We start from the raw sequence: 25,356 nt of genomic DNA, 5'->3' as shown, positions 1-25,356 counted from the left end.
CATTGTTCCCATATTTCTTCATCTTCACTTGATTCACTATTAAGAAGGTGAATCTCTTTTTCAATTAGGTCATCCTCATACTCATATTCATCAAAAATTTCGTCTATTTCATTGTCAATTTCTTCTTCTTGGAAAGATACATATCTGGGAACTTCTCCAATATGAATTGAAATAGGTGCAAGAATAGTTTTAGCTAGAAAAGTCAATTGAACTGATTTATTATTGAAATCAAGTACAGCTCTGGTACGCCTAAACCAGTCAGTTCCTAAGAGTAGGGTTTCATCCTTTGAGTCAATAACATGGAAAGTGGTAGGGATAAGGAGAGTTTGAATTACTATAGGTACTTTTTCTATTTGTCCTAAGGCTCTGTTTCTTGTCCTATCTGCAGTGACTACAATAGTGTTGGAGGGTTTAGTGATTTCCAATCTCAACTTTCGAGCAAGAGATTTGGTGATAACACAAACAGCAGCTCCTGAATCTAAAATTGCATAAACAGGATCTCCTTTAATTCTCACTGCACATTTCACAGCAGTGGTGTCTCTAGTATCACCTTCTTCTGAATCAGAGATTCTATCTACATAGTTAGTTTCTTGAGTCTTAGGTGGTCTTCTCAAAATTCTGGCAAAATCTTTCTTTTGGTCGTTATATTTCAAAAGTTGTCCAATCTTTGCTGAAGATGGCATATTTAATATGTCATCTGAAATGCGATAAAGAGGCATCTGTTCAATAATTGAGGGCATTCTTGGGGTTCTTTTAACAGTTCTTTTTGGTGGAACAGCAGGAGTAGCAGTTGTTTCAATAACTTCATCCATTGGAATATTGATATTTTGTCTTGGTTGGGGTCTTCTCAATCTCTGTTCTTGTTGTGATTCAGATGAAATAATATTTTCTACAGCTCTTGGTTGTTTAGGTTTTGGCCTATAGTTAGTGGTTGGTTGAGATCTAGAACGAGTAGTGACATAGGCTTCAGCTTCCTCATAATTGTCATCGTAATAATCTTGATAATATTCATCTTCATAATAATTATCATAAGAATCATAAGTTTCTTCATATGTTTCCAAATAATGAGCATCTCTTCTTTGAGGTCTTCTTGCATTTCTTTCTGACATACAATCTCTAGCGTAATGTCCTTTTTCTCCACATCTGTAGCATTCGATATCTCTTATACCAGTTCTGGGTCTATTAGGTCTGAAAGTTTGGGTTAAATTATTTGGTTGAGTATATCTCGCAGGTTGGATTCTTCTAACAGGTTGTGGTTGAATGGGTTGAGTTTGAGCTAATAAAGCACTAGATAAATTTGCATAGTTAAGTGAAAGTTTCTGCATTTGTTGAGTTAATGCTTCAATTGCTTCCATTTGAGGACTTTCAGTTTTTGCAGGTGTGGTTGATACAGTAGCTACTTTAGTAGCAATTCCAGTAACACTTGGTCCTAAATGTGCGTAATTTAATCCAGTTTCAACTTTTCTTGCATTACCAATGACATCAGATAAAGTATTAGCATCTTGTAAATGTACCATAGGAGTGATAGTAGGAGTTAATCCAAAAAGGAACATTCTAATTTTCTGAGCATCAGGAATAGCATTGGTAGTATCAACTCTCTTTAATAACCTTTGGAATTTAGCGGCATAATCATCTACTGTTTCATTACTACCTTGTCTTAAGGTGAGTAATTCCTGATACCATTTATTTTTGCGAGTATCATTTGCAAAATATTTTTTAAAAAGGTCTGTAAAATTATTGCCAGTGTTTTGTCCAGATTCCCAGTGGTTACCTATTGTAGCAGAATTAGTATCATACCAATCAGATGCAGCACCTCTTAAATAAGAAGCTGCAATTGCTAGTTTTCTCTCAGGAGTAGTCCAACCATTAGTAGCAGCAGCCTTTTCAAAAATAGCTAACCATTCGATAGGATCTTCATCTTCTTTTCCAGAAAAGGGTTCAATTTTTGCAATATTACTTCCTTTGCTCAAAAGATTGGCAGCATTATTACCAAAAACAGTTTGCAAAGCATTGGTGATAGCAGCTTCGTCAGCCATATTTTGATTATAAACAGGAGGGTTATCTATGAGATTATTAGGGTTATTATTTCTCTCAGTTTGGATATCAGTGTTAAGTTGAGCAACTAATTGAGGTGTAACAGGATTATTAAAATAGTTTATTCTATGAGTAAGATTGAAGAAGAAAAATACTAGATTTCTGAAAGGATCAGGTCTTTGCTGGTATCTAATACTAAAAAGTAGTTTACTAGATAGGATTAAAACTTGGAGTCCTTTGATTCTATTGTTATCTAATTGAAATGCTTGACAGAAGATAGGTAAAGCCCTTATAGTATAGGAGGTATAACTAACTGCAAAGAAGTAGTTACTAATCCAATTCCAGAAATTTTGAAAGGCAGGTGGTAAAACAAGAGGTGGAGGATAACAGATACGACAAGAATGATCTACAGTAGTAGGTGGATTTATATTTGAAAGATGTTGAGCAGTATGGCGAGTAGTTAATTGTAATTGTTGTTCGAAATGATCTTGTATGGTCATAAATCTCTTATGACCTGGCAGGAATCACCACTTTGTTAACAGGTCCGTCTCAGACTCTGTCAACTATAACTAAACGTTAGGGAGTCAATAGCTATAACGTAGTTTATATCAGCAAGACACGCAAAAACACAATACGAAAAATATAACACAATCACAGTTCGTTTTTAATATAAGAGTTTATTAAATAGTTAATACAAGTTAATCCTTAACTTATACTATCTATTTTCTATCTATCTGACACACTGACACACACTTTAACTTAAGAAAAATCAAAAGATATTTATATAAAAATAAAATATAAAGAAAATAATATAACTAAAATAAATAAAGTAAATAAAATAAATGTAATAAATAAAAGAAATAATAAAAATAATAAAAATAACATAAATAATATAAATAACAAAAATAACAATTGTAACGTTAATCAGATCTACAAAATTATTTGATTACATAATGATTGATCTACTAATTAATCATCTGATTTTTGAATCACGTGATTTTTACTGCGCCATAATCTTCGTTATCACCGCACACACTATATACCTGTTTTAGACGCTGATACTAGAACCAACTTGACGCCCAAAAAAGTAACTCCTATTTTGCGTCTTTGTCCAGGACAATGTGGTCATAGTGTACCCTTTTGTGGTGATTTACGTCCAAAATGTATAATTGTTTCGCTAACATCACAATTAATTCTTTTTAACGTTCATGCAAAAAAATTTATACCCAACAAAAATTTTTTAAAATTGGAAAAAAATTTTATTTTTCCAGTTACACCTTTATATATGCTTCGTACTCAAGCGTTTTTAATTGCTAAGCATAGATTAATTATACCCAATGTTTTACCCCCAACGGTCCCTATTTTATCTATATTAGATTCATATTTGAATGCAAATTCAAAAATTTTTAATAATTCGATTAATCTCAATTTAAACATTTCTTCTTCTTTTTTTATTAATAATATATTTGTAGGAAATAGAGATTTGATTATTCAACTTTTAGAAATAGCTAAACAATTTTTGTTACGAAAAAATTTCATTTTTTATACTGATGGTTCTTTTACTAGTTTAGATGTTAATTCTTCTACTCAAACTCAAATGGGTTTTGCTTGGATAGAGACTACAGATGCAACTCCTAATTCAGGTCCTCCTCCACCATCATACAAAGGCGCTTTATCTTTTAATCCCTCTTCTACCAAAGCAGAAGTTTACGCGCTGTTAACGGCAATTATTGCAGTACCTGATGATAGTGAATTGGATGTTTTCACAGATTCGCTTAATGTTATTCATACTTTCCACGTGGTCACGAACAAATTAACCTCCACTAGACGAATTTTGAAATGCAACAACCATTAGCATGGTGCCTGATCGATACCCTAATTACGAAAAAATCTGTGATTGTTAGATTACACAAAGTTAAAGCTCACTCCAACGATTATTGGAATGACATGGCAGATGATCTCGCCAATACAGCATGTCAACTTGCACCTTACGAAATCAACCCTACGAATCTACCAGGTTTGTTAATGACCCCGATATGGGCTTCAATTGCACCGATTGATCGAGACATCAGAAAATTTTGTCACAATTTAACGGATGTCTATACTTTCGATCAATTCCTGGATAATCCTTCGCTCTCACCTATTTTCGATAGATTTCCCATATCCTCAATACATTGGCCCCTTACTCGATCTTGGGTACAATACAATTCCACACCTGACGTTTGCAGTTCTACAAAATCATCACACAACGCTTTTAAAATTAAAGCACTTTATCATATTCTCCCTTGTGGAGATATCCTCACAAAACATTACCCTGACCTTTATAATAATAACTACATACCTTGTCCGGTCTGTAACAATCATCAAGATACTAATGAGCATCTGGGACTATGTTCAAATCTCTTACCTGTCATTAATAATATTCTACTTGATCACAAACAGATATTAGAACGCCTCCTTGAGGAGAATACTTCTTATAGTTCTGTCCTCATATCACAATCTGTTGAGCAATTCGAGCTTTTAACGCCGATTACTGACTCAAATTCTTATAATCACCCATTATATTTATTTATACACCAATTGGTCTCACAAGATTTTTATAATCTTGTACACTCTTTCACTTTTAATGACAAACTTACCCGTTCAATTATATGGGAATTTTTAACATCATTTAATGAACATATCTACCAAATATGGCCTAAACATTGTTCTTTATTGAAATTATGGGAACAACGCAATGGTATTACACCCAAACGTAAATGTGACTTTCGGAGGAAAAAACCAATGATACCACGTGACCATCAACTTATTCAACTTACTGCTTAACCTAGAATTGCCTCTTCTTCTCGTCACCGATCACAAAATCCTTATTATCCCGGAACCAGGATGAACTCTTCACCCTCAGATGGTACTTTTGGCCGCTCACCTCACCCTTGATCCTCTACGGCTCCATCTACTCGTCTTCCTCACTTACCGCACTTACCGATGTGGTTGATTTTGTGTACATGTAATTTTTTGCATTCGGGTGGATGGTTGTCTTCTGTCCGGCATCCTAGTAGTTTTGAGTTAAATATAGATAATTTTTCTTCTTTATGTAATTTTAAATTTAATTTTTTTAGTTCTTCCTTTTCGTTCGATAGTACTTTTTAGACTCCTGGTTATGCCAGATTGTTCTATTGAATAAGAGGCAAGACGACCCTTTCGGGCTTCTCCCAAGAGGTTGGGTCTATCATTAGCTTAGAATTAATTGTTCTTTTAGATCATGTTTATTCTTATTTAGCATTCGACCCCAGTCGAGTCTATATTTTAAAAATAAAATAAAATAAAAAAATTTTTGTACAATAAAAATTGTAATTATTGTACAACTTGAAAATAGACTTAAATTTAGGATACAGAAAGCAATTTTTGGGTAATCCTACTATACTACTTTCCATCTTACCTGTATGGTTACATTTGACCACTTTTGGGGTCGAATAGACCACTTTTAACCATTACAAATAGATTTTCCTAAGTAAAGTGATTTATGCAGTAAGGTTACACAAAATTCAACTGCATATTTGCTTATAAATGGGCATTTTCCGGACCCATTGGTGAAATTTTTGTATCATCTTGTAACTAAAAAAAAGTCAAAAACTTTTTATTAGGTTACACAATTAGTTCTGACTGGAATTATAATTTGGCCAGAATTATGCGGTAAAAATCAACTCTTAAAATTATATATGTTGATCATGTGATCTGATCATCAAAATAAATATGACGACGTGAAATGTTTTTGTTTATGTTTTTTTAACCTTTTAACTTTTCTTCAACTTTCTTTTAAAATATCAAGTAAGAAAAACTTGTGTTCTTTATCTTTTTATTTTCATAAATTTAATGTTACTAACTTGCTTTCTTCACTAACTTCATACTTTTTTTTTTATTAATAATACTAATAATTTACTTTTTAACACTACTAATTTGCTTTCTTCACTAACTTCATACTTTTTTATTACTAACACTAATAATTTACTTTTTAACACTACTAATTTGCTTTCTTCACTAACTTCATACTTTTTTATTTAATACTAATAATTTACTTACACTAATAATTTACTTTCTTCTTTGATACTACTAATTTACTTTCATGTTACTAACATACTTTATTTTATTTTATTTTCTTACAAATTTTTATATTTATGATTATATCAAATTTAGTATTTTATTTATGAAATATTGTGTATATTTTTTATATTTTAAGTCAATAAAAAAAAATTCATAATTTCACTTTATAAATTGCCTGTTATTACTGTAAAATTTAACCTATAATTCCTAAAATATGGCCTAAAATTTGGCTCAAAAATCACACAATAATTGTATAAATTCAGGTCAAAAATAGGATAATTATTGAATGAATTACCATGCAATAATTGTGTGATTTAGGCTGAACCAAATTAATTATCTGTTTTACATATCCTCCCTCCCCAATTTTTCTCAAATAATCAGAAAAAATAAATAATCACGTGACAAAAGTCCAGCCAATAAACGCTTAGTATCATGTGAACACTAAGCTATTTAATCCGATCTTCATATTACATCTACCATTAAACTTTAAATTTTTTTAATTTAAAATGAAAAATGCAGGTCGCGTTACGTACTTGCAGTTTTGTTTTACATGACACGACATTTAAAAAAGGACACTTAAATGTATATAATTGTTCAAGTAAATGAGGATGCTTAAATTTTAATAGGCCCTTTGGCAAAAGAAGTAGAAGAAACTCAAGAAAGTAGTTTGTTTTCAACTTTATTTGATCTAATAACTTCTGGAAATTACTTTCACCGAAATGTATGTGTAGAAATTAGAAAATCAGAAACTGGACCTTGGATATCAGTGCATGAAGGGTTAAAGGGTAAACTTTTATTAATGAAGACATTAGGATTTATGTACCTCAAGTATATTCTTCTTTCACACGATGTTGCTGCACCTTTATCACCACCAATACAACTTCCTAACGCTCTTACAAGGTTGATGGGTTCCAGGCATCAATTTCCAGCACAAAAACGTGAAGATACACGTAATATATTATTATATAACCATATTATTCAACTTTTTCAAAGTAGGTGTGTCGGTTGGCTTGGAGATGGTCATATTACTTATGGAAAACGATTTATTGAACGTTTAACTAAGGCTATATGGTATATAGACCCACACTTAGAAAAGTTACGCTCAAGAGGATGTCATCTTCCATCATTATTTAACTCTCTTCTGGTGTATCAGCAAAATGGCGTTTATAATGAATATTATCAAAGAATGAAGAAAAAAAACCACAACTTACACGCCTAGAACTTTTTCAATTAGCTAATTCTATAGAGCTTTCTTTAGCTGAACCTTGGGCATCTAAAAACTCTTGGCAAGAAGTTGTATTAAATGTCTTTAAATTCACATCCATGATGAAGAAATATCTTGATCATCTTGAAACTACTAATAATAATATGAGGACCCTTCATGAAAGTGAAAATCCAGCACGTGAACCATCTAATAACTGTAATATTCATCTGATTTCTAAATGTAATGAAGAAATTGATTCAAGATATTGTATATTAGATTTTGATCTTGCAAATAGAGAAGTATTTGATTTCGTTGATCTTAATCTCTATATATCAGATGATCCTATAAAGAAACATAATTTTATTCATGATATTCAGTTATCCACTGGTCGAAATAGTCCAAATCGGCTAGAAATCGGATGTCCGATTTTAGGCTGAATTTGGTGATAAATATGGCCGATTTATTAATTTAGGCAAAGTTCTGATTGGCAGGCTGATCGATGCCGATCAGAATGTCTGAATTGTATCTGAATTGCTTAGTATTTTTAATCCGAATTGTTTAAAAAATATTATTCATAAATTTACCGAATTGCAGTGAATTTATTCTGAATTATGGTAAATTTGTGACAAAATTTTCTGAATTGTAGTAAAATTTATTCCAAATTGTAGTAAAATTTATTCCGATTTGTAGTAAAATTTATTCCAATTTGTAGTAAAATTTATTCTGATTTGTAGTAAAATTTATTCCGAATTGTAGTAAAATTTATTCCGATTTGTAGTAAAATTTATTCTGATTTGTAGTAAAATTTATTCCGATTTGTAGTAAAAAATTTATTCTGATTTGTATTCTGAATTGTATCGCAAATTACAGTAAATTTTATTCTGAAATTTAAAATATTACATATACATATAAAACAATTTCACCAAAAATCATCCCAACTTTCTAACAAATCCGGTATACGTTAAATTCCTTAATTCCCATTTGTTTCTACAAATTGGAGATGATTTTCCTACAAAAAAAAAAGAAAAAACATTAAAATAACGTTTTTTTTTAAGTTTCAAGTTTCAAAAATCAAAACGTTACCTGTAGGATGGCAAATCGAAGCCAATTTCCATACAAAAAAATTAATAAAAAATAATAAAAAAAATGTTAAATTAAACGTTTTTATTAATTTGCGTCAAAAAGTTTCGACGAAACTTTACCTGCGGGATTCTGGTACAATTTGGAGCCGATTTCCCTGCAAAAAAAATAATAAAATCTAATAAAAAAACGTTAATTTAAACGTTTTTTTATTAAGTTTCATAAAGTTTCGAAGTTTCATAAAGTTTCGAAACTTCAAAACTTTACTTGCGGGATTCCGGTATCCAATTTGGAGCCGATTTCCTGCAAAAAAAAATAATAAAAAATAATAAAAAAAATGTTAAATTAAACGTTTTTTTTATTAATTTGTGTCAAAAAGTTTCGAAAATCGAAACTACTTGCAGGATTCCGATATCCAATTTGGAGCTGATTTCCTGCAAAAAAAATTAATAAAAATAATAAAAAAACGTTAAATTTAAACGTTTTTTATTAAGTTTCGTAAAGTTTCGAAACTTTGAAACTTTACTTGCGGGATTCCGGTATCCAATTTGGAGCCGATTTCCTGCAAAAAAAAAATAATAAAAATAATAAAAAAATGTTAATTTAAACGTTTTTTTATTAATTTGCGTCAAAAAGTTTCGAAAATCGAAACTACTTGCAGGATTCCGATATCCAATTTGGAGCTGATTTCCTGCAAAAAAAATTAATAAAAATAATAAAAAAACGTTAAATTTAAACGTTTTTTATTAATTTTTTTCAAAAAGTTTCGAAAAATCGAAACTTTGCATGTGGGATTCCGGTATCCATATTGGAGCCGATTTCCCTGCAAAAATATTAATAAAATATAATAAAAAACATTATATTAAACATTTTTTATTAATTTTTTTCAAAAAGTTTCAAAAAATCGAAACTTTGCATGTGCAATTCCGGTATCCATATTGGAGCCGATTTCCCTGCAAAAATATTAATAAAATATAATAAAAAACGTTATATTAAACGTTTTTTATTAATTTTTTTCAAAAAGTTTCGAAAAATCGAAACTTTGCATGTGGGATTCCAGTATCCATATTGGAGCCGATTTCCCTGCAAAAAAAAATAATAAAATATAATAAAAAACGTTATATTAAACGTTTTTTATTAATTTTTTTCAAAAAGATTCGAAAATCAAAACTTTACCTGCGGGATTCTGGTATCCATATTGGAGCCGATTTCCCTGCAAAAAAAAATAATAAAATATAATAAAAAACGTTAAATTAAACGTTTTTTATTAATTTTTGTCAAAAAGTTTCGAAAATTCGAAACTTTACGGTATTCCTACAATAATATTAAAAAAAAAACGTTAAACGTTTTTTTCAAAGAAGTTTCGAAAATGCGAAACTTATCTGGAATATCGGCGTCCACGTTGGAGCCGATTTCCTATACAAAAGTAAAAAAAAACGTTTTTAGTAATATTAAAAAACGTTTTTTAAAGTTTCGAAACTTTTGTTTCGAAACTTACCTTTGGAAATCAGTATCCAAGTAGGAGCCGATTTCCTATATAAAAGTATAAAAAAAAATGTTAGAAAACGTTTTTTAAAGTAATAGTTTTGCAAAAAAAAATTAATAAAATCAGAACGTTAACTAATGTTCCGATTGAAAATATTAAATGAAAAGTTAAAAAACGTTTCGTAAAAAATAAAAATGTTAAAAATTGGAACATTATTTCCGATAAAAAATTAAAAAAAAATCCCAAAACGTTTAAAACCGTTTTGTTTAGGAATGAAGTTAGATGAAGATAAAGTTTCGAAACTTTAGTTTAAATAAAGTCTAAATTCGGTAATAGATCAACTAATTGCCAGATTAATTTTACTGTGGCTGCGGCTTAGTACATCATAAGTTGATTTTGAAAAATCGTTTATTCGAATAACTTCCGAAATTGAGACAATTTTTCCATGCCCAAAAGTTTTGATTTCGACCAGTGCAATTTGATATAAAAGTGCCATAAATCAGACAATATTAGGCAAATTTTAAGCTGTTAATCAAATATGATAATTTTTTGCTAAATTTTTATTGAATTTTTATTGAATTGTTAATTTTCCATAAATCTGAAGTACATATTTGAATATTGTAAATTTTAGGTTGATTTACAAATTTGTCAGATTTTTTTTTGATATCAATCAGCCGTCAATCAAATATAATGATTTTTTGACAAATTTTTGTTGGATTTTTATTGAATTTTTATTGAATTGTCAATTTTCCATAAATCTGAAGTACATATTTGAATATTGGGTAAATTTTAGGTTGATTTGCCATTTTGTCAGATTTTTTTTTTAATTTCAACCAGCATCAATCAGCCATCAATCAAATATAATGATTTTTTGCTGAATTTTTATTGAATTTTTATTGAATATTTATTGAATTGTCAATTTTCCATAAATCTGAAGTACATATTTGAATATTGGGCAAATTTTAGGTTGATTTGCTATTTTGTCCATTTTTTTTTTAATTTCAACCAGCATCAATCAGCCGTCAATCAAATATAATGATTTTTTGCTGAATTTTTATTGAATTTTTATTGAATATTTATTGAATTGTCAATTTTCCATAAATCAGAAGTGCATATTTGAATATTGGGCAAATTTTAGGTTGATTTGCTATTTTGTCCATTTTTTTTTTAATTTCAACCAGCATCAATCAGCCGTCAATCAAATATAATGATTTTTTGCTGAATTTTTATCAAATTGTCTGATTGGCATCAATCAGATGTGCTGATTTATAATGTTAGTCAATTTTGGTCTGATTTTTGGCCGATTTTCCATATGTCCGATTTTTTTGATTTCGACCAGTGATCTGTCTCTACGGGATTATACAGGTAAGATTCTTGTTTTATATTTGAAAATTTTAAAAGCATGCAATTACGCGTTAACGCACATGATTACAAAAGCATTTTAATCTATAAAATTATTTATTTAGATATCCTCATGGTAATTATCTTGGAACACTTAATTTTATATGGAAAGCACCTGATACTGAAGAAACAAGTGAATATTATGAAACTCTTAAAGCACAGATGATTACTCGTATAAATGACATAATACCAATATATTGTACAAGACAAATGAGGAAAAATGTGCTTCAAAAGGCAAGTTGTGAACATTATTTGTATTGTATATATTTTTTTTAATTAAAAATCTCATTAAAGTTTTGTTTATAGTACTCCCTAATTCGCAATCTTTCAAAACCGGTGCTTAGAATGTTGTATCACGATTTAACTGGTGATGCTTCATTATCAAATGATCAAATAAGTAAAGAGATAGAAGAAAGATTACGTCTTATGATGTTATTGGAAGATCCTTCTATAATAATTGATCTTAGGACTAATAATGGATTTCGAGGGTCAAAATTTGATATATTTTGGGATGAACTTGATGGATATTTTAACGAGGTATTAATTTGTATTAATTAAAAATTCTTAATTTCTTATAATAAATTTAATATTTTATTTTTTTTAGCATAATAATACAGTTGTTAATGAACGCCGAACAGATGCTGTTTTATATATTCCATATACTATATCTATTCGGGAATTGAGAGAAAGAATTATTACTCGTTTAAATACAAAATATCAAGGCTTACCTCTGTCAAGTGGTGTTTCTATTCCATCAGAAGAGTGGATAAGATTGAATTTTGCACTATCTAATGCATATACTACCAAAGCCATGCAGTATACTAGGCGTTTTAATGTGAAGTATAAGGTGCAATCCCGATTGTTACGAAAATCCAGTGAAGATGAACATTATTGTCACACGATATTTAAGTATGAACGCGAATTTAACATCAAATATCAAGATTATGCATGTTTTATCTCGGCAGATGATAAGCACAAAGTGCCTATTGGTGAGGATGTACCAGTATCTACAGGCGTTCGCAATAAAAAGACTTTGGCACCAGCTGAAGGAGAAATTACAGCAGCCGATCATGACTTTACTAAGTTGTCATTAACACCATCTATTACTTTATTCATTAACATTCCAAATGATATATCTGAATCTTTCTATGATGGAAAAGTATATGCCTGCTTTAAAGATGCCATTTTTCAACCGAGTAGTGCATTAAGGCATTCAACAGAATTTTTTAACCTGATGAATCGTCAGTATCCAACACAATCTTTACCCTCAATATTGTCGCTCTATACTGATGGAGGTCCCGATCACAGATGCACCTTTGGATCAGTTCAAGTAGCTTTAATATGTTTATTTTTAGCAGGCAATTTTGATATGTTAATCGCAGTTAAGACAGCTCCACATCATAGTTGGTGTAATCCTGCAGAAAGAATTATGAGCGTGATTAATTATGAACTTCAAGGTGTTGCTATAGAAAGAGAAAAAATGCCTGAGGAATTTGAAGACGAATTTGAGGCTTTAAGGACATTAGAAGATATACGCGAAAAAGCAAAAGATAATCCATGCTTAAAGGTGGAATTAGAAAAATGTATTGTAACAGTTCAAGAACTGCTTCGCGAGCGTACAGAACATTTAGTTTGGAAAAATGAAGCATTCAAAACTGAAAATCCTGCATCTGATTTGGAAATTAATGAGATGTTTGAGGTAATACTTTAAAATGATTTATTTTTGTTATTGTTTTATTTTATTCTAATAATTTTATTTACTTAAATTTTGAAGAATATATTGCGAATTGATTCCACATTGACTAAAGATGAAACTACTTAACAACAATTGCGAAAACACAAACCCCTGGTAGAATTTATCAAAACTCATTGTCAAGAAAGAGCATACTCATTTCAGGTAATAAAATTGCTTTAATGTAGTAAAATTATTTTAATTCAAATAAATATTCATGTTTTTGTAAATTTTTTTAGATCAAAAAATGTAATCAAACTTCCTGTGAAGTTTGTTATCAAATTAGAATGCCAACAGATGTCTTTCAAAACTTACATTTTTTACCTGATCCAATACCATCACGAGGTATTTTTTATATATTAGTTTTTATATAAAATGTTAAATATTATTAAATTGAAGTATTATTAACTTGAATAATTTTTCAAATAGATATTACGAGACATTTGCAAATTTATATGGCAAACCCACAACAGAAAAATTTCGTCCTTCTTTAATCAATTTAGAATCTAAAGCTGAACTGGCGCCAAGTAATATTCTCATTTCTGCTAAAATTAGAGAATATATAAAATGTAATTCTTGTAGAAAAACACGATGCCTTTATAGTAATTCCCGTTTAACAGAACAACAAAAACAAGATTTAAAATTGGTGTTACAAACTTATACATATACGTGTGGATCACCAATTTTTCCAGATGATCATAATTTGGCTCAAGAGATTTTTGTTAGAGTTCAAATTTCTTGTGATTCCCCTATTGAATTGCTTTATTATTCTTCAAAAAAAGTAGGAAATATTCCAATCTGCTATTGGTGTGGTGCAAATAGTGATTTTGTAATTGTGCCTCAAAATCTACAGGAAAAATTCAAGTTAATATATCCATTATGTAATATTTGTAATGAAAGTGGGAAATCATTTTATAAACGGTTGGAAAAGAAGGTTAATAGAAAAAAACAAAAAACAAATCATGTTAACTAGTTGATTTATTGTAATAGTCTTAGTATGGTTAACATTTAATATTTTTTTTCGTTAATAAAATTTCAAGTTTACATGTGACTTTATTATACAAAGTCACGGGATTTAAATTTTTTTTTTTTTATTCGACCTTCCCCCTCCTCTAAACTTTCATAAACAGTGTAATGTAAAACAGATAATTAATTTGGTTCAGCCTTATTGCAATTTTTAGCACAATTATTGTATGGTCAAATATACAGAAATCGTAGTGAATTTAATTGAATGATTTTTCAACAAAAATCACACAGACTTTTTTCATAGGCAATATGTAATCATGAAATAAAAGACTTTAGAGAAAGTCACAGAATCAAAGGAGGAAAGACTGACCTAATTGAACTAATGGAGCGTAAGGATTTTATAACAAGTACTCAATCAAGAAAAACAAAAAATATAATGTTTTTAGAAGACATCCTAGAGGCAGACAGTATCACTTTACTAAAATGGAAGCATTTATGTAAAGAAAGAGGAAAGAACACGAAAGGTAAAACGCCGAAATGGTTTAAAAAATTAGAATCGAAATTAATAGCAGATGAAAGTGGACAAGTAAGGAAAATAAGAAACGAGTTTATAGGACAAGCACAAAAAGAAAATATTCATATAAACTATTCGATGAAGATGAAAAATCGGATAAAATAGTATTATAACTTGGAACGACTACGGGGAATATCCGATATTTAGTATTAATAAAAAAAAATCGCAGAGCAAGAAATACAAAAGAATAGGAATACATTTAGAACTAGTCGGAGATAGTTATGACTTAAACAATTCGCCTCAATTGAAGAAATGTCAAGGATGTTATAGAAACATTAGTAAAAAAAAAGGGTAGTAACGAATGTCTAATACACATAGAAAATGATATCAGTAGAAATTTAGATAGAAGAAAAGAAGAAGACTATATTAAACCGTACGAAACTCTAAATAATATTATAAAAAAGAACGAATGGTTACGAACGTATACAAAAGAAGATAAAAAAGACAAGTCGTTTAACAATAAAATAGAATTAATCGACAAAATAATAAAAACGAATGACAAAAATTTTTTGGATATAAGTCATCAGGCTGGATGTGGGTCTCGCTACCGCTCCACCCACCTCGGCCTCATGGCTTCGCAGTACCTATATGGCCCCTACGGGACTCAGGAATCCCCATATATCCGCCACAATCTGGGACAACATCTGGAACAAATATATATACCAAATAACTAGAAAACAATAGAAAAGGAAGCAAAAACGGATATAATGAGAGGGTTGTCCCGGATGTGGCAGATGTGGCAGATGTTTCAGAAAAAATATGAGAGGACATCCCCCCAGAAAAAGTTTTATTTTTACCCCCCAGATCTGCTACATCCGGAACATCTGAAACAAGTCAGAATTCCGTCTATTCATCTGTTGGAAGCAGTGAGACAGCAAACCAGGTAAGTTAGCAGGTAAGCCCCTAGAAGGTCTATAGAACCAGTATGACTAACCCCGTCCCACCCCGTCAGAAAAAATAAGTAATTGAACAATGGGTATACCATAAGTAACATACAATGATGAACTTACACGCAGCCACTTCTCTTACCGAAGATCTTGGTCTCGATCTAGTAGACATCTATGGAATCCATAAATGGATCCAAATGCAGGTATCGCCCCTCAACGACCCGGACATAGTAAGAGAAATGGTCAGAAACCTTCCAGTCAAAGAATTCGGAAAGCATCTCAAGATAAACAGACTCTGGTACAACTGTTGTAAAGCTGAGTTGTGGAAGCGGCATGAGAAAGCCGAGAAGGCATACGACAGGGCAGTAGAAAAGAAGAAAAAAGCGGAGGATGATCTTGGTCAATCATTTGAGGAGGAGGGTATTGGAAATCGTGAACTTCATGAGCTTAATTGGAAGGAGTATCAAAAGGCTTGTAAAGAGTTATCAGAAGCTAGAAAAGAGCATGGTATGGTAAGGTGGGCTCTTGAGCGGTGTGGATTTTACTAGATATATGTGGATTGAAAAGGGGAAGGGAAGATTTAGAGCAGTCGTAAAGGTTTGTGGTTTATAGTTTTTTTTACCCCTAGAAGATAACCAGGTATGACCAGAGAATCGCAGGACCACAGGACCACAGGACTACAGGAGGATAACTGGGTAGGAGTGTGGATCTTTGGAAAAAATATATTCGGCAATTGAAGATTAGGTAACTATAAATTAGTATTCGATTTAATAGAACAAAAAATGACTGCCCAAACTAGCACTCAAGCTCAAGTTATCCCCAAGTTCGGTGAACAGAAAAAGGCTTTTAGTATTGATGAGCTTAAACGGCTCATTAACGCTGCAAAGAATATGAGAGATCTCAATCAAGCTAAAGATTATCTTTGCAGTTACTTTATCCCCTGCTCCAACCCGCATGGAGTCTTCATGTGGCGGTCAGAAATCAAAAACCTCGAGCACATCCCCGATAAAAATATTAGTAAACTTATCCGTCCAATTACCAAAGTCTTTTACACACAATCCGAACAAGGTCCCTCACAAAAGGTTGAATTCAATATCAACAAATGGTTTATGATCGAATATAGTACTGTATGTGTAGCTACCTGTGACCCTCAAAAATCCCGTATCTTTAAACTAGGTGGCCAATTTTATCTCAATATCTTCCCAGGATTCCTCCATATCCTGCGTCCGATATCCACTTTTGAATCTACAACCCACCTCGCGGTTAAATTTATCTTCTCTCACATTCAGGATATCTGGTGTTCAGGCGATTGGAATCTTACTGAGTATATCATAAAGTGGTTGGCCGGTATGTCTTCTGGAAGGAAAATGTATTCGATTCTCTACCTGAAATCCGGACAGGGTTGGGGTAAGAGTATTATAACAGATTTCATTCAACGTAATGTCTTAGGTACTCAACTTGTTTATAAGACCAGCGATCCTCAAACGATTCTTGGAAGTTTCAATGGGCAATTACAGGGTAAGGTTCTTCTTCTCCTTGAGGAAATGCCTACAGAAAAAAGCCAGTGGAATAATCTGTATCGATCGTTGAAGGATAAGGTAACAGGCGACATAATGGAAATCCATGAAAAATACAAGACGCCAACACATTACAAAAACTTTATATCCACCATTGTACTCACCAATGAAAATGCTCTCAGAGTGGAGAATGATGATAGGCGCACAGTATTCTTGGATGTGTCACCATCCCGCAAGGGAGACCTCAACTACTTTAAGAAACTCAGTGACGCTATGAAATACCCAGGCGCCAGTAAGGCATTCTATGCTTACTTGAGAGCCATTGCAGACGCTTACCCAGACTTCAATGGGAATCCACCACCTATGACAACATCTAAGCAGGATCACATCATATCAACTCTCCCACCCCTATTTCAATTCATAAAGGACACTTACCTCATAGTAAAAAATCATATAACCGACCTACCTGTTCAAGAATTTTATAGGGTATATACTTCATACTGTGAAACTTATTGCATTACACCCCTATCAAAGATAAACGCTTCTAGAATCCTATTAAATGAGTTGGGTATAAATAGCAGAAAAATACGTGTAGGTAAGGCAACACCACGAGTTTACAGCATATCCAGGGAGGACCTTTACAAGAAGTTTCTCACCAAAAAATGGATCCACGAAACAGATGAAATCAATATAGAAGGAATAGATGTAGAAACTCCTGAGAAGCCTGCATCTGATTTAAATGCCTTGGTGAAGTTCTTGGCAAATATATATAGCATTCCTGCTAATAATCCACAAGACGTACAAGAGAAACCTGCTGAGGAAAAACCCACTCCTGTCGAGAAAAAGCCTACTGAAGAGAAATCTGCACTTGTAGTTCCCAAAAAGACTTCACCACCAGTACCACCCAAACCTGATTCCTTGAAGGTAAAACCCACACCTGTCATCAATGAGGATCCTATTCCTGAGAAATCTCCAGCTCCCATAGAGTCAGATACTGATGAAATTATAGACAGTTTCTCAGACTGTTATCTATCTGATGAGGAACCTGATCAAGAAGATGAGCCGCCTGCTGAGGAACCTGCATTTAAAGCTGTTGATGATTATGACGTTTTAGATGACTTGCTATCTGACTCAGATTCTACAACCGCTAACCCAGTTCTTGAGCAACAATCTGAGTCACCTGCAGAATCTTCTGCAAAATCTGAATCCCTCGCAGATTCCAAATCTTCTACAGAACCTGTAGTAGAACTGACTCTCAAAGAGCAACCTATCCTAGAACCCGACACAGAACTAGAAGTCGACCAGGACCCTGAACCAAAGGAAGGTACTCAAGCACACTGGGCTTGGCATGAAAGGCGCCGATGGGATTGTAAGCCATGGGTCAAGAATTCAAAGGACCAGGTCTTCAATGATCTCTATAATACAGGTAAGGAATTATGGGCTAAGTACCAAGACACATCAGACGAATATGATTGGGACATGCTTGTGTTTGAAGTAGAGGAATGTCCCACAATGCGTATTGAGGATAAGTACCAGTACTACCTTAGGGAGGTAGTAGAGCGCTTCAAGGACTGGATAGAATATAATGGGGACTTACCTAAAACACCCGGTCGTAAAGAGCTTGCAGATCTAATAAGAGCATATAAGGAGGATCATGATGCCGAGATTATCCCTACCACTTCTGGTTATGAAACTATGAAGATGAATAAGGGTAAAGCACGAGAAATCCCAGAGGAGCGTCCAAAGACCGAGATGGAACGCCATTGGGAGGCCGCTAATGGATTTGTAGATGAGCTGGATATTGATGAGGCCTGTGATATGATTGACTCCTTTTAATAAGATAAGCGCCTCTTAGTTATCTTATATTTTTTATATAAAAAACCTATATTACAATTGAATACAATTCATAGTTATATCAAATGGCCTATTCAAAAATTGCACGTGCTTTACCTACAAGACCAGATATCAAAGAACTACAGTATTCAGGCGCAAGATTTTCTAGAGGAGCTATTGCCAGACTTGGACAGCAACTCCAATCCCGGTATCCAACTCATAAATTTCAGATCCTGCTCCCCTATGAAAACTGGAAACCTGGTGGATGGACATCAGGAAACCAACCAGCCAGCCTCTTCTCACTCTTGGACCACTATGATGAAGCACAACTACCGGATAATGCAGATCCTGATTACTTTGAACGATTCATAATTTATGTGAGAGATGCTCTACCGGTTGCAGGGGGGATGCAATGGGGAGCTAAATGATTGCCTGTATGAATGCCTGAAGCATATCTATGGTATATTCTCTAAAATACCCGAGACTATAAAAAAGCCCGAGTATATCAAAAAGGCATTAGGTCTCAATCGTGATGCTCCAGTTCCAGTCTCATATATGGATAAGGTTGAACAACTTGCAGGAAGCCTTGCACTTAATATTGTAGGGGATTCCACTCGAATTTCCAAGAGCAAATCTGACAGTCGTGCAATCCTTATCCTGTCTGAAGGCCACTACTCTCTTGCACTGAATCCCGGAAGACTCCACCCTAGCAAATTAGATAGAAAACAAAAGTCTCCCTTTGTTTATCATGAAGATGGGGTTAATAATGTAGTAGCAATATACAATGGTAAGACAGTTAAGTCTCTTACAGTTGGACAGTTTCAGAAAGGTAAGAACTCTGATAGTTACTCCTTCATCCCTATCGAGAAGAATTGTAAAACTGGAATATATGAAACACTTGAGGAAACATACCAGAGGACGATCCATGAAGAGCGGGATTCCTTCCTACAGGCTACAAAGAAGTTCGGTCTAGGAATCGACTTATCTTACTACAACTGGTCATACAAGAGAACTGCTCTCTAGCTTTTTGAACGGTTTAGTGTAGGGGTTCCAGCCAATGATCCTCTTGACCCTATAGAAGCAGAGTGGATAAATGATGCTATAATAGGAGGTCTTATCTGGGCAGACAATGAATGGAAGGGTTATGGAAGGCAATACGACGTGACAAGTTTATATCCAAGTATCCAGCAATCAAATGCAAACTTTCCAATCCGACAAGGTAAGTTTCAAATACTCAAAGACTTTGTAGACCACAGAGATTATGTCTTGTATGGATTATTTCGTGCTAAGGTAAGTGGTAATGACATTCTCTTCTGACAGAATAAGAGGGGAGTCTATACATTCATTGACTTACAACGAGCAAAGAAACTTGGTCTCGATATACAGTTAATCCAGGATGGAAAGCCAAATGCCTTGATATATGACAGAGAAGCAAGAATTCCTGGGACTGTAATATTTGGTGAGTATGTCCACTTTCTCTTCAATATAAAGAACCAGGGTGGCGTGGCTGGTCATGTTGCAAAGAGAGTTCTCAATACACTATGGGGAGCACTCTGCCAGAGGAAACGCAATTACAAGACACTCACCACAGATCAAACAGATCCATTCAAGTTTCCAGAAGACCACACACTTGACTCCATCATACCAGTAGGATCTGACCAGTGGCGATTCCAGTTCACAAACCCAGGTAGTCCCTTCAAGGGTGAGTATCCTAGGATCGCTCCATTCTTATTAGCACATGGACGGAAGATGACTTCAGAGTTATTAGAACCATATAAGGATAAAGTACGATGCATTCATACAGATGGATTTATTCTAGAGGAACAGCCAAGTAGTCCTACACTTATCACTTGTCCAGAAAATGCATCCAAAGCATTGAAAGCTATCAAGTTTGAAACCGCAGGATACTGCCATGTGAAAAATGCAAACAAGGTTATCTGGACATGATTGTCAAGAATGCGGTTAGGTTTACAATAGGTATATATATTTTTTCTTGCTTGAATGTAAAGTCAATTTGAAGATTCCTATTTATTACAAAGTACAAAAAAGTATAAGGAATCATGTCAACATATACCGAATTAGCAAGCATTATTAACAGCACTGACAGCATTAGTGATGAAGTTATTTATGATGCATCATGCAATCAGTTCACCATTGTCTCTGATGAAACTGTCCTCAAGATTATCCGTGCATTGAAAGACACTATAGTAGTCGCATTAGTATCTGGGTTTAGCAAAACCAGCTACCTTGTCCAGGATCATGTGAAGTATATCAAGAGAATCCAGACAGCAAAGTCTCCTGTATCATATGTGAAGTTCGTGGCCAGAAAACTCTTCCCAGATAATGCAGCATATACTGCTAAGATAGCAAAGATTCGTGAATCATACAAGAATAAACAAGCTCTTCTAGACAAACTTGAGACCCTCTTTGAGTTGTATTATAATGTGACTAAGGACTCATCAACAGGTCCCCCAAAGCGAGCTGTCACTATGAATGAGGCTGAAAAAACCTTAGCAGAACTTCTTGCATAAGCGGCTCATGTATGAATTTAGTTTATATTTTTTATCCATGTGTAATGGGCATACAGTAATTGAAGATAGCTATAGTATAAGTAACATAACATCATGTTGGACCGATTACCAGTAGAAATAGTCGAACGCATTGTCGCAAAGATCCCGGATACTGACCTTATTGCAGTAAGTAAGGTAGATAGAGTGTGGTGGCAGGAAGTTCGTCAAGAGGCATATAAGAGGTGGAAAGATTATGCTACTGCAATTGGGAATATATACTGGGAAATCCAGGCTCTTGGAAAGTGGTTTGAAAAGGGGGATATTGAGTGGATAACTTTTGAAGATGTAAACGACTCCTATAAAAACTGGATAAACTGCCTCACCGAGGATCAGCTTTATATTATGGAGAAAATGCTTAGGAATGGGATGGTCGTGGACCTTCAGGAAAGGGAAACCATAGAGTATGCATTAAGTAAACAAAGATGTGGAGGCGATCCTTGGGGATTGGACTGGGAGTGGAATGAATGGACTCAACAGGAGTAGCTTATTTATCGGGTATCCTCATATTTCTCGACAAGGACTGATGACCATGTAACCTCGTCATCAGGCATCCTCGTATTTTTTGACAAGGACTGATGACCATGCAACCTCATCATCAGGTATTCTTGTATTTTTCGACAAGGACTGATGAACATGTAACCTTATCATCAGGTATTCTCGTATTTTTTGATAAGGACTGATGACCGTGTCACTTGGTTATTGTAAATTGAAGAAAACTATTAGGTATGTAGACACGTACAGAAAAAAGACATGTCTTACCCTTATATAGCTAACCCTATAACTGGACGTCCAATTATTATCGGTGGAGATACCTTTTATCGAATAGTTATGGAATCTCATGATTATATTGATGGAAGGCTTGTCCGTAGACAAACTGCACCTCCACTTGAAGAGCAACCTGTATATTTAAATACAGATACAGGACGTTATGTTCGACGTGGTACTAGAACATATCATAGACTAATTGAGAGTGACTATGAGGTAGTTGAGGATTACTACCTTGTCCATTATGAAGAAGAGGCGCTTATAGAGGAAATCATCAATGAAACACGCTATAATGAGGAAAATCTTGATGGGCAGCGGTTAACTTTCAATGATATACAACAAATCAGGACTGCTATTCAGGCTGACCAAGATGAATATGATGATTTTATCTTACAGCAGGATACGACTAACGGGACACCTTCCTCCGGTCCTTCCGGTCATCCACGAACTTTGGAGGACCATACCCTGAGACTTGCAGAGCTTAATATTGAGTTGTGTAGGGAATGTCTCATGCCTGTAAGCCCAAATGACTTAACGGACAAGTTGTGCAAGGACTGCTCCGAATAGTTACTTAATTTTGAATAATTCTTTTTTACATAAAGAAAGATAGCCATGTCAACATCAATCGTAATAAACCAGTGCCAAAACTGTAGAGTAATCACTCCAAAAACAGCACATAGAGGATTATCCAGTGTATTATACAGACAGATTATAAAGAAGATTAGTGATGAGAATGACCCTCTACAAGCCTTGGGACTTGCTAAGGATAAGTTAGTTCAGATCATTCATCGGGGAAGTAATGTGGACTTTACACAATTATTTACACAAAGACTGGATATGAAAAGTATGGACGGAGAGCCATATGAAGATATTAGGAAGTAGCTTCTCGAACAGCTTATAGCCATAGGTTGTGACAGTGGAGAAATTGCTTTATATCAATTTCTAAGGGATACATATCCAGATGGTATTGACGAGCCTTTCACTACATTCTATGAGAACTATGTAAATCATATAAGTAATCCAATGACTAAGAACTTTGCTTCTCATGCCTTAGGAGCAATAGGGTTAAAGGCTAAGATGTTAAGGATTGACTTTGAAGGCCGTAAAAAAAGTGCTATGATTTTTAAAGTTTCTGCAGACGAATTACTTGATATTCTTACAAGATACTATTAATCCCTACTTGTAATGCTTGACGGTCCATGTGGCCCTTAGAAAAGATCTGTAGAAGGACTTCAATACCTTCTATTATTTTTTTATTATCCAGAGGGCAACTAGACTTCAGGGCTTCATATCGGGAGAATAACTCCTTCACATTCTCAGTTTTCAGAGTTTCAGTCTTTGCAGTCTTACCCTGTACTTTGGCTAAGAAGTCCTGAAAGTCAGCACCTAGGGTCTTACCAGAGAGTCCATAAGCTTCCCGAAAGACATATTTAATCCAGGTATCTGTATTCTTGACTAAGACACCAGGTACAAGTAAATGTTTACGTTCTTTAGGGGATGGAAATACCCAAGCAAATTCAATCAAGTGTCCACCTTTTTTTGCTTCAGATACAGCTTTCTGACCATAGGGACTAAACTTGGATCAAACTGTGATTGAACTGGGTTCAGACTGAGATCGAACTGGGTTCAAACTTGGATCAAACTGAGATTGAACTGAGATCAAACTAGGATCGAACTGAGATTGCTCTGTGATCGAACTGAGACTAGTATCCCATCTTACTCGAATGGACAGTGGATCACTCTTGGACCGTCTAAGATCAAACACTACAAATTCACGTTGCAGAGTAAGATCATCAATTACTGGTGCTAATGACTCTGATTCTTCTGTATATAGGCAGATGATTCTCTTGGTATCTGTAAGGCTCCCATGACCTCCATGCAGTGAGATGTAGTTAACATTTTCTCGAATAGCCTTAGGAATGGCAAAGAATCTTTGGGCTACATAAATACATGAAATATTTTTGTGTCATCCATGTGTAAAGTAACCAGTGATGAGATCCTGAATTTTTTTAGGTGCATCCATCAGATCCTCAAAGATTACCACAGTAGCTTGAGTAGGGTCGAAGGAGTCAATCTCTGGAATCTCACTATGGGTTATTGCAGTGAATGGGATTTTCTCCTCTTCGAAAAAATCATGTACAACTGCCCACTTCAGCTCGTCAAGATATCTGCCAACTAAAAGTACTGCATCACATAGTACATACCGATTACCATCCTCCTTTGCTTTCTTGTCACCCATTAACAAATTAATAATTATAGTTGTCTTACCTGAGTCTGAGCTACCTGCTACAGCTAATCGAAAGGGCCATGATGGAGCAAACTCATTGCCTTGTCTTGAGTTGGTCGTTGTAAACGGTCGAATATCAAGCACGAAAAGATGATAAAATTCAACCACCAAATGTAATTATTAAATATTAAGAACGAACAAATTAATCGTGGATTGGCGTAGATGGATAAATAATTAGCCGAAAAGGATAAACATTTAGGAAGAGTAATGATCTACATGATGTAATATTTATTGAATGATTGACAAGGAACCAATAGGATAAATAAAGTCGATCAATTGCGGCTTAGCAATCTTTAACAATAAGAACGATAAGAAAGAATAATTATAAGCCACAAAAGATAGATTATAAGCAAAACACATAAAGCGAATTAAAAGAACATATAAAATAATGTCAGAAAGATTAAAGAACACAAAATAATGTAAAAGATAATATAAAAAGATAGTATAAAGATGGAACGTAAAAGATAATATATTAAAAAGAACATATATAAAAAGATAGCATATTAAAAGATAGCATATTAAAAGATAGCATATTTAAAATATAGATAGTATATTAGAAAGATAGTTCAAAGATAATATGTAAAAAGAACATAAAAGATAGTATATAGATAGAATAGAAAGTAGCATAAAAATTGTATATATAGAGAGCGGAATTCAAAGTAATTCCTTAGTTCTCATCCACAGAACTCAATAAAAATATAAGTTTTATTTTTTAATTATTTGTTAGTAAAGTTTAATATTAATTGAAGGTAATAGGTTCGCCCTAAACTTTAATTAATGTTTGCTTAATTAATTTTAATTGAATAAAACGAAAATCTTAAGATGAATTAAATATACGTTTTTGAAAAGTAATAATTCGTGGCAAGAGCTATCGAAGTTTGAAATTAAAGGTAAAAGTGGATATAATTTGGGGAAAATT

The 25,356-nt window shown here is 33.4% G+C and overlaps 5 protein-coding genes across 5 annotated transcripts; all 5 read left to right on the top strand.

Annotated features, from left to right (window-relative positions):
- Window positions 1–6,641: 6,641 nt before the first annotated feature.
- On the top strand, window positions 6,642–7,776 carry OCT59_028568 (uncharacterized protein; the record flags this gene model as incomplete). Its single annotated transcript, XM_066147381.1, has 3 exons — window positions 6,642–6,654; window positions 6,762–7,247; window positions 7,370–7,776. The coding sequence occupies 3 exons, from the start codon at window positions 6,642–6,644 to the stop codon at window positions 7,774–7,776; spliced, it is 906 nt and encodes a 301-aa protein (XP_065994093.1).
- A 7,799-nt stretch (window positions 7,777–15,575) lies between these two features.
- On the top strand, window positions 15,576–16,013 carry OCT59_028567 (uncharacterized protein; the record flags this gene model as incomplete). Its single annotated transcript, XM_066147380.1, has 1 exon — window positions 15,576–16,013. The coding sequence occupies one exon, from the start codon at window positions 15,576–15,578 to the stop codon at window positions 16,011–16,013; it is 438 nt and encodes a 145-aa protein (XP_065994092.1).
- Window positions 16,014–18,901: 2,888 nt separating this feature from the next.
- Window positions 18,902–20,762, top strand: OCT59_028566 (uncharacterized protein; the record flags this gene model as incomplete). The annotated part of the gene is made up of 4 exons (XM_066147379.1): window positions 18,902–19,192; window positions 19,311–19,777; window positions 19,856–20,105; window positions 20,202–20,762. 4 exons carry the CDS (start codon window positions 18,902–18,904, stop codon window positions 20,760–20,762), a joined length of 1,569 nt encoding a protein of 522 aa, XP_065994091.1.
- A 113-nt stretch (window positions 20,763–20,875) lies between these two features.
- OCT59_028565 (uncharacterized protein) lies at window positions 20,876–21,346 on the top strand (the record flags this gene model as incomplete). Its single annotated transcript, XM_066147378.1, has 1 exon — window positions 20,876–21,346. One exon carries the CDS (start codon window positions 20,876–20,878, stop codon window positions 21,344–21,346), a length of 471 nt encoding a protein of 156 aa, XP_065994090.1.
- A 93-nt stretch (window positions 21,347–21,439) lies between these two features.
- Window positions 21,440–21,868, top strand: OCT59_028564 (uncharacterized protein; the record flags this gene model as incomplete). Its single annotated transcript, XM_066147377.1, has 1 exon — window positions 21,440–21,868. The coding sequence occupies one exon, from the start codon at window positions 21,440–21,442 to the stop codon at window positions 21,866–21,868; it is 429 nt and encodes a 142-aa protein (XP_065994089.1).
- Between the last annotated feature and the right edge of the window lie 3,488 nt (window positions 21,869–25,356).

This window comes from Rhizophagus irregularis, chromosome 8 (genome assembly GCF_026210795.1).
Source record: "Rhizophagus irregularis chromosome 8, complete sequence".
NCBI classification, from domain to species: domain Eukaryota; kingdom Fungi; phylum Glomeromycota; class Glomeromycetes; order Glomerales; family Glomeraceae; genus Rhizophagus; species Rhizophagus irregularis.
The sequence above is the reverse complement of the archived record's forward strand: the minus strand, read 5'-3'. Positions and strand labels throughout refer to the sequence as shown.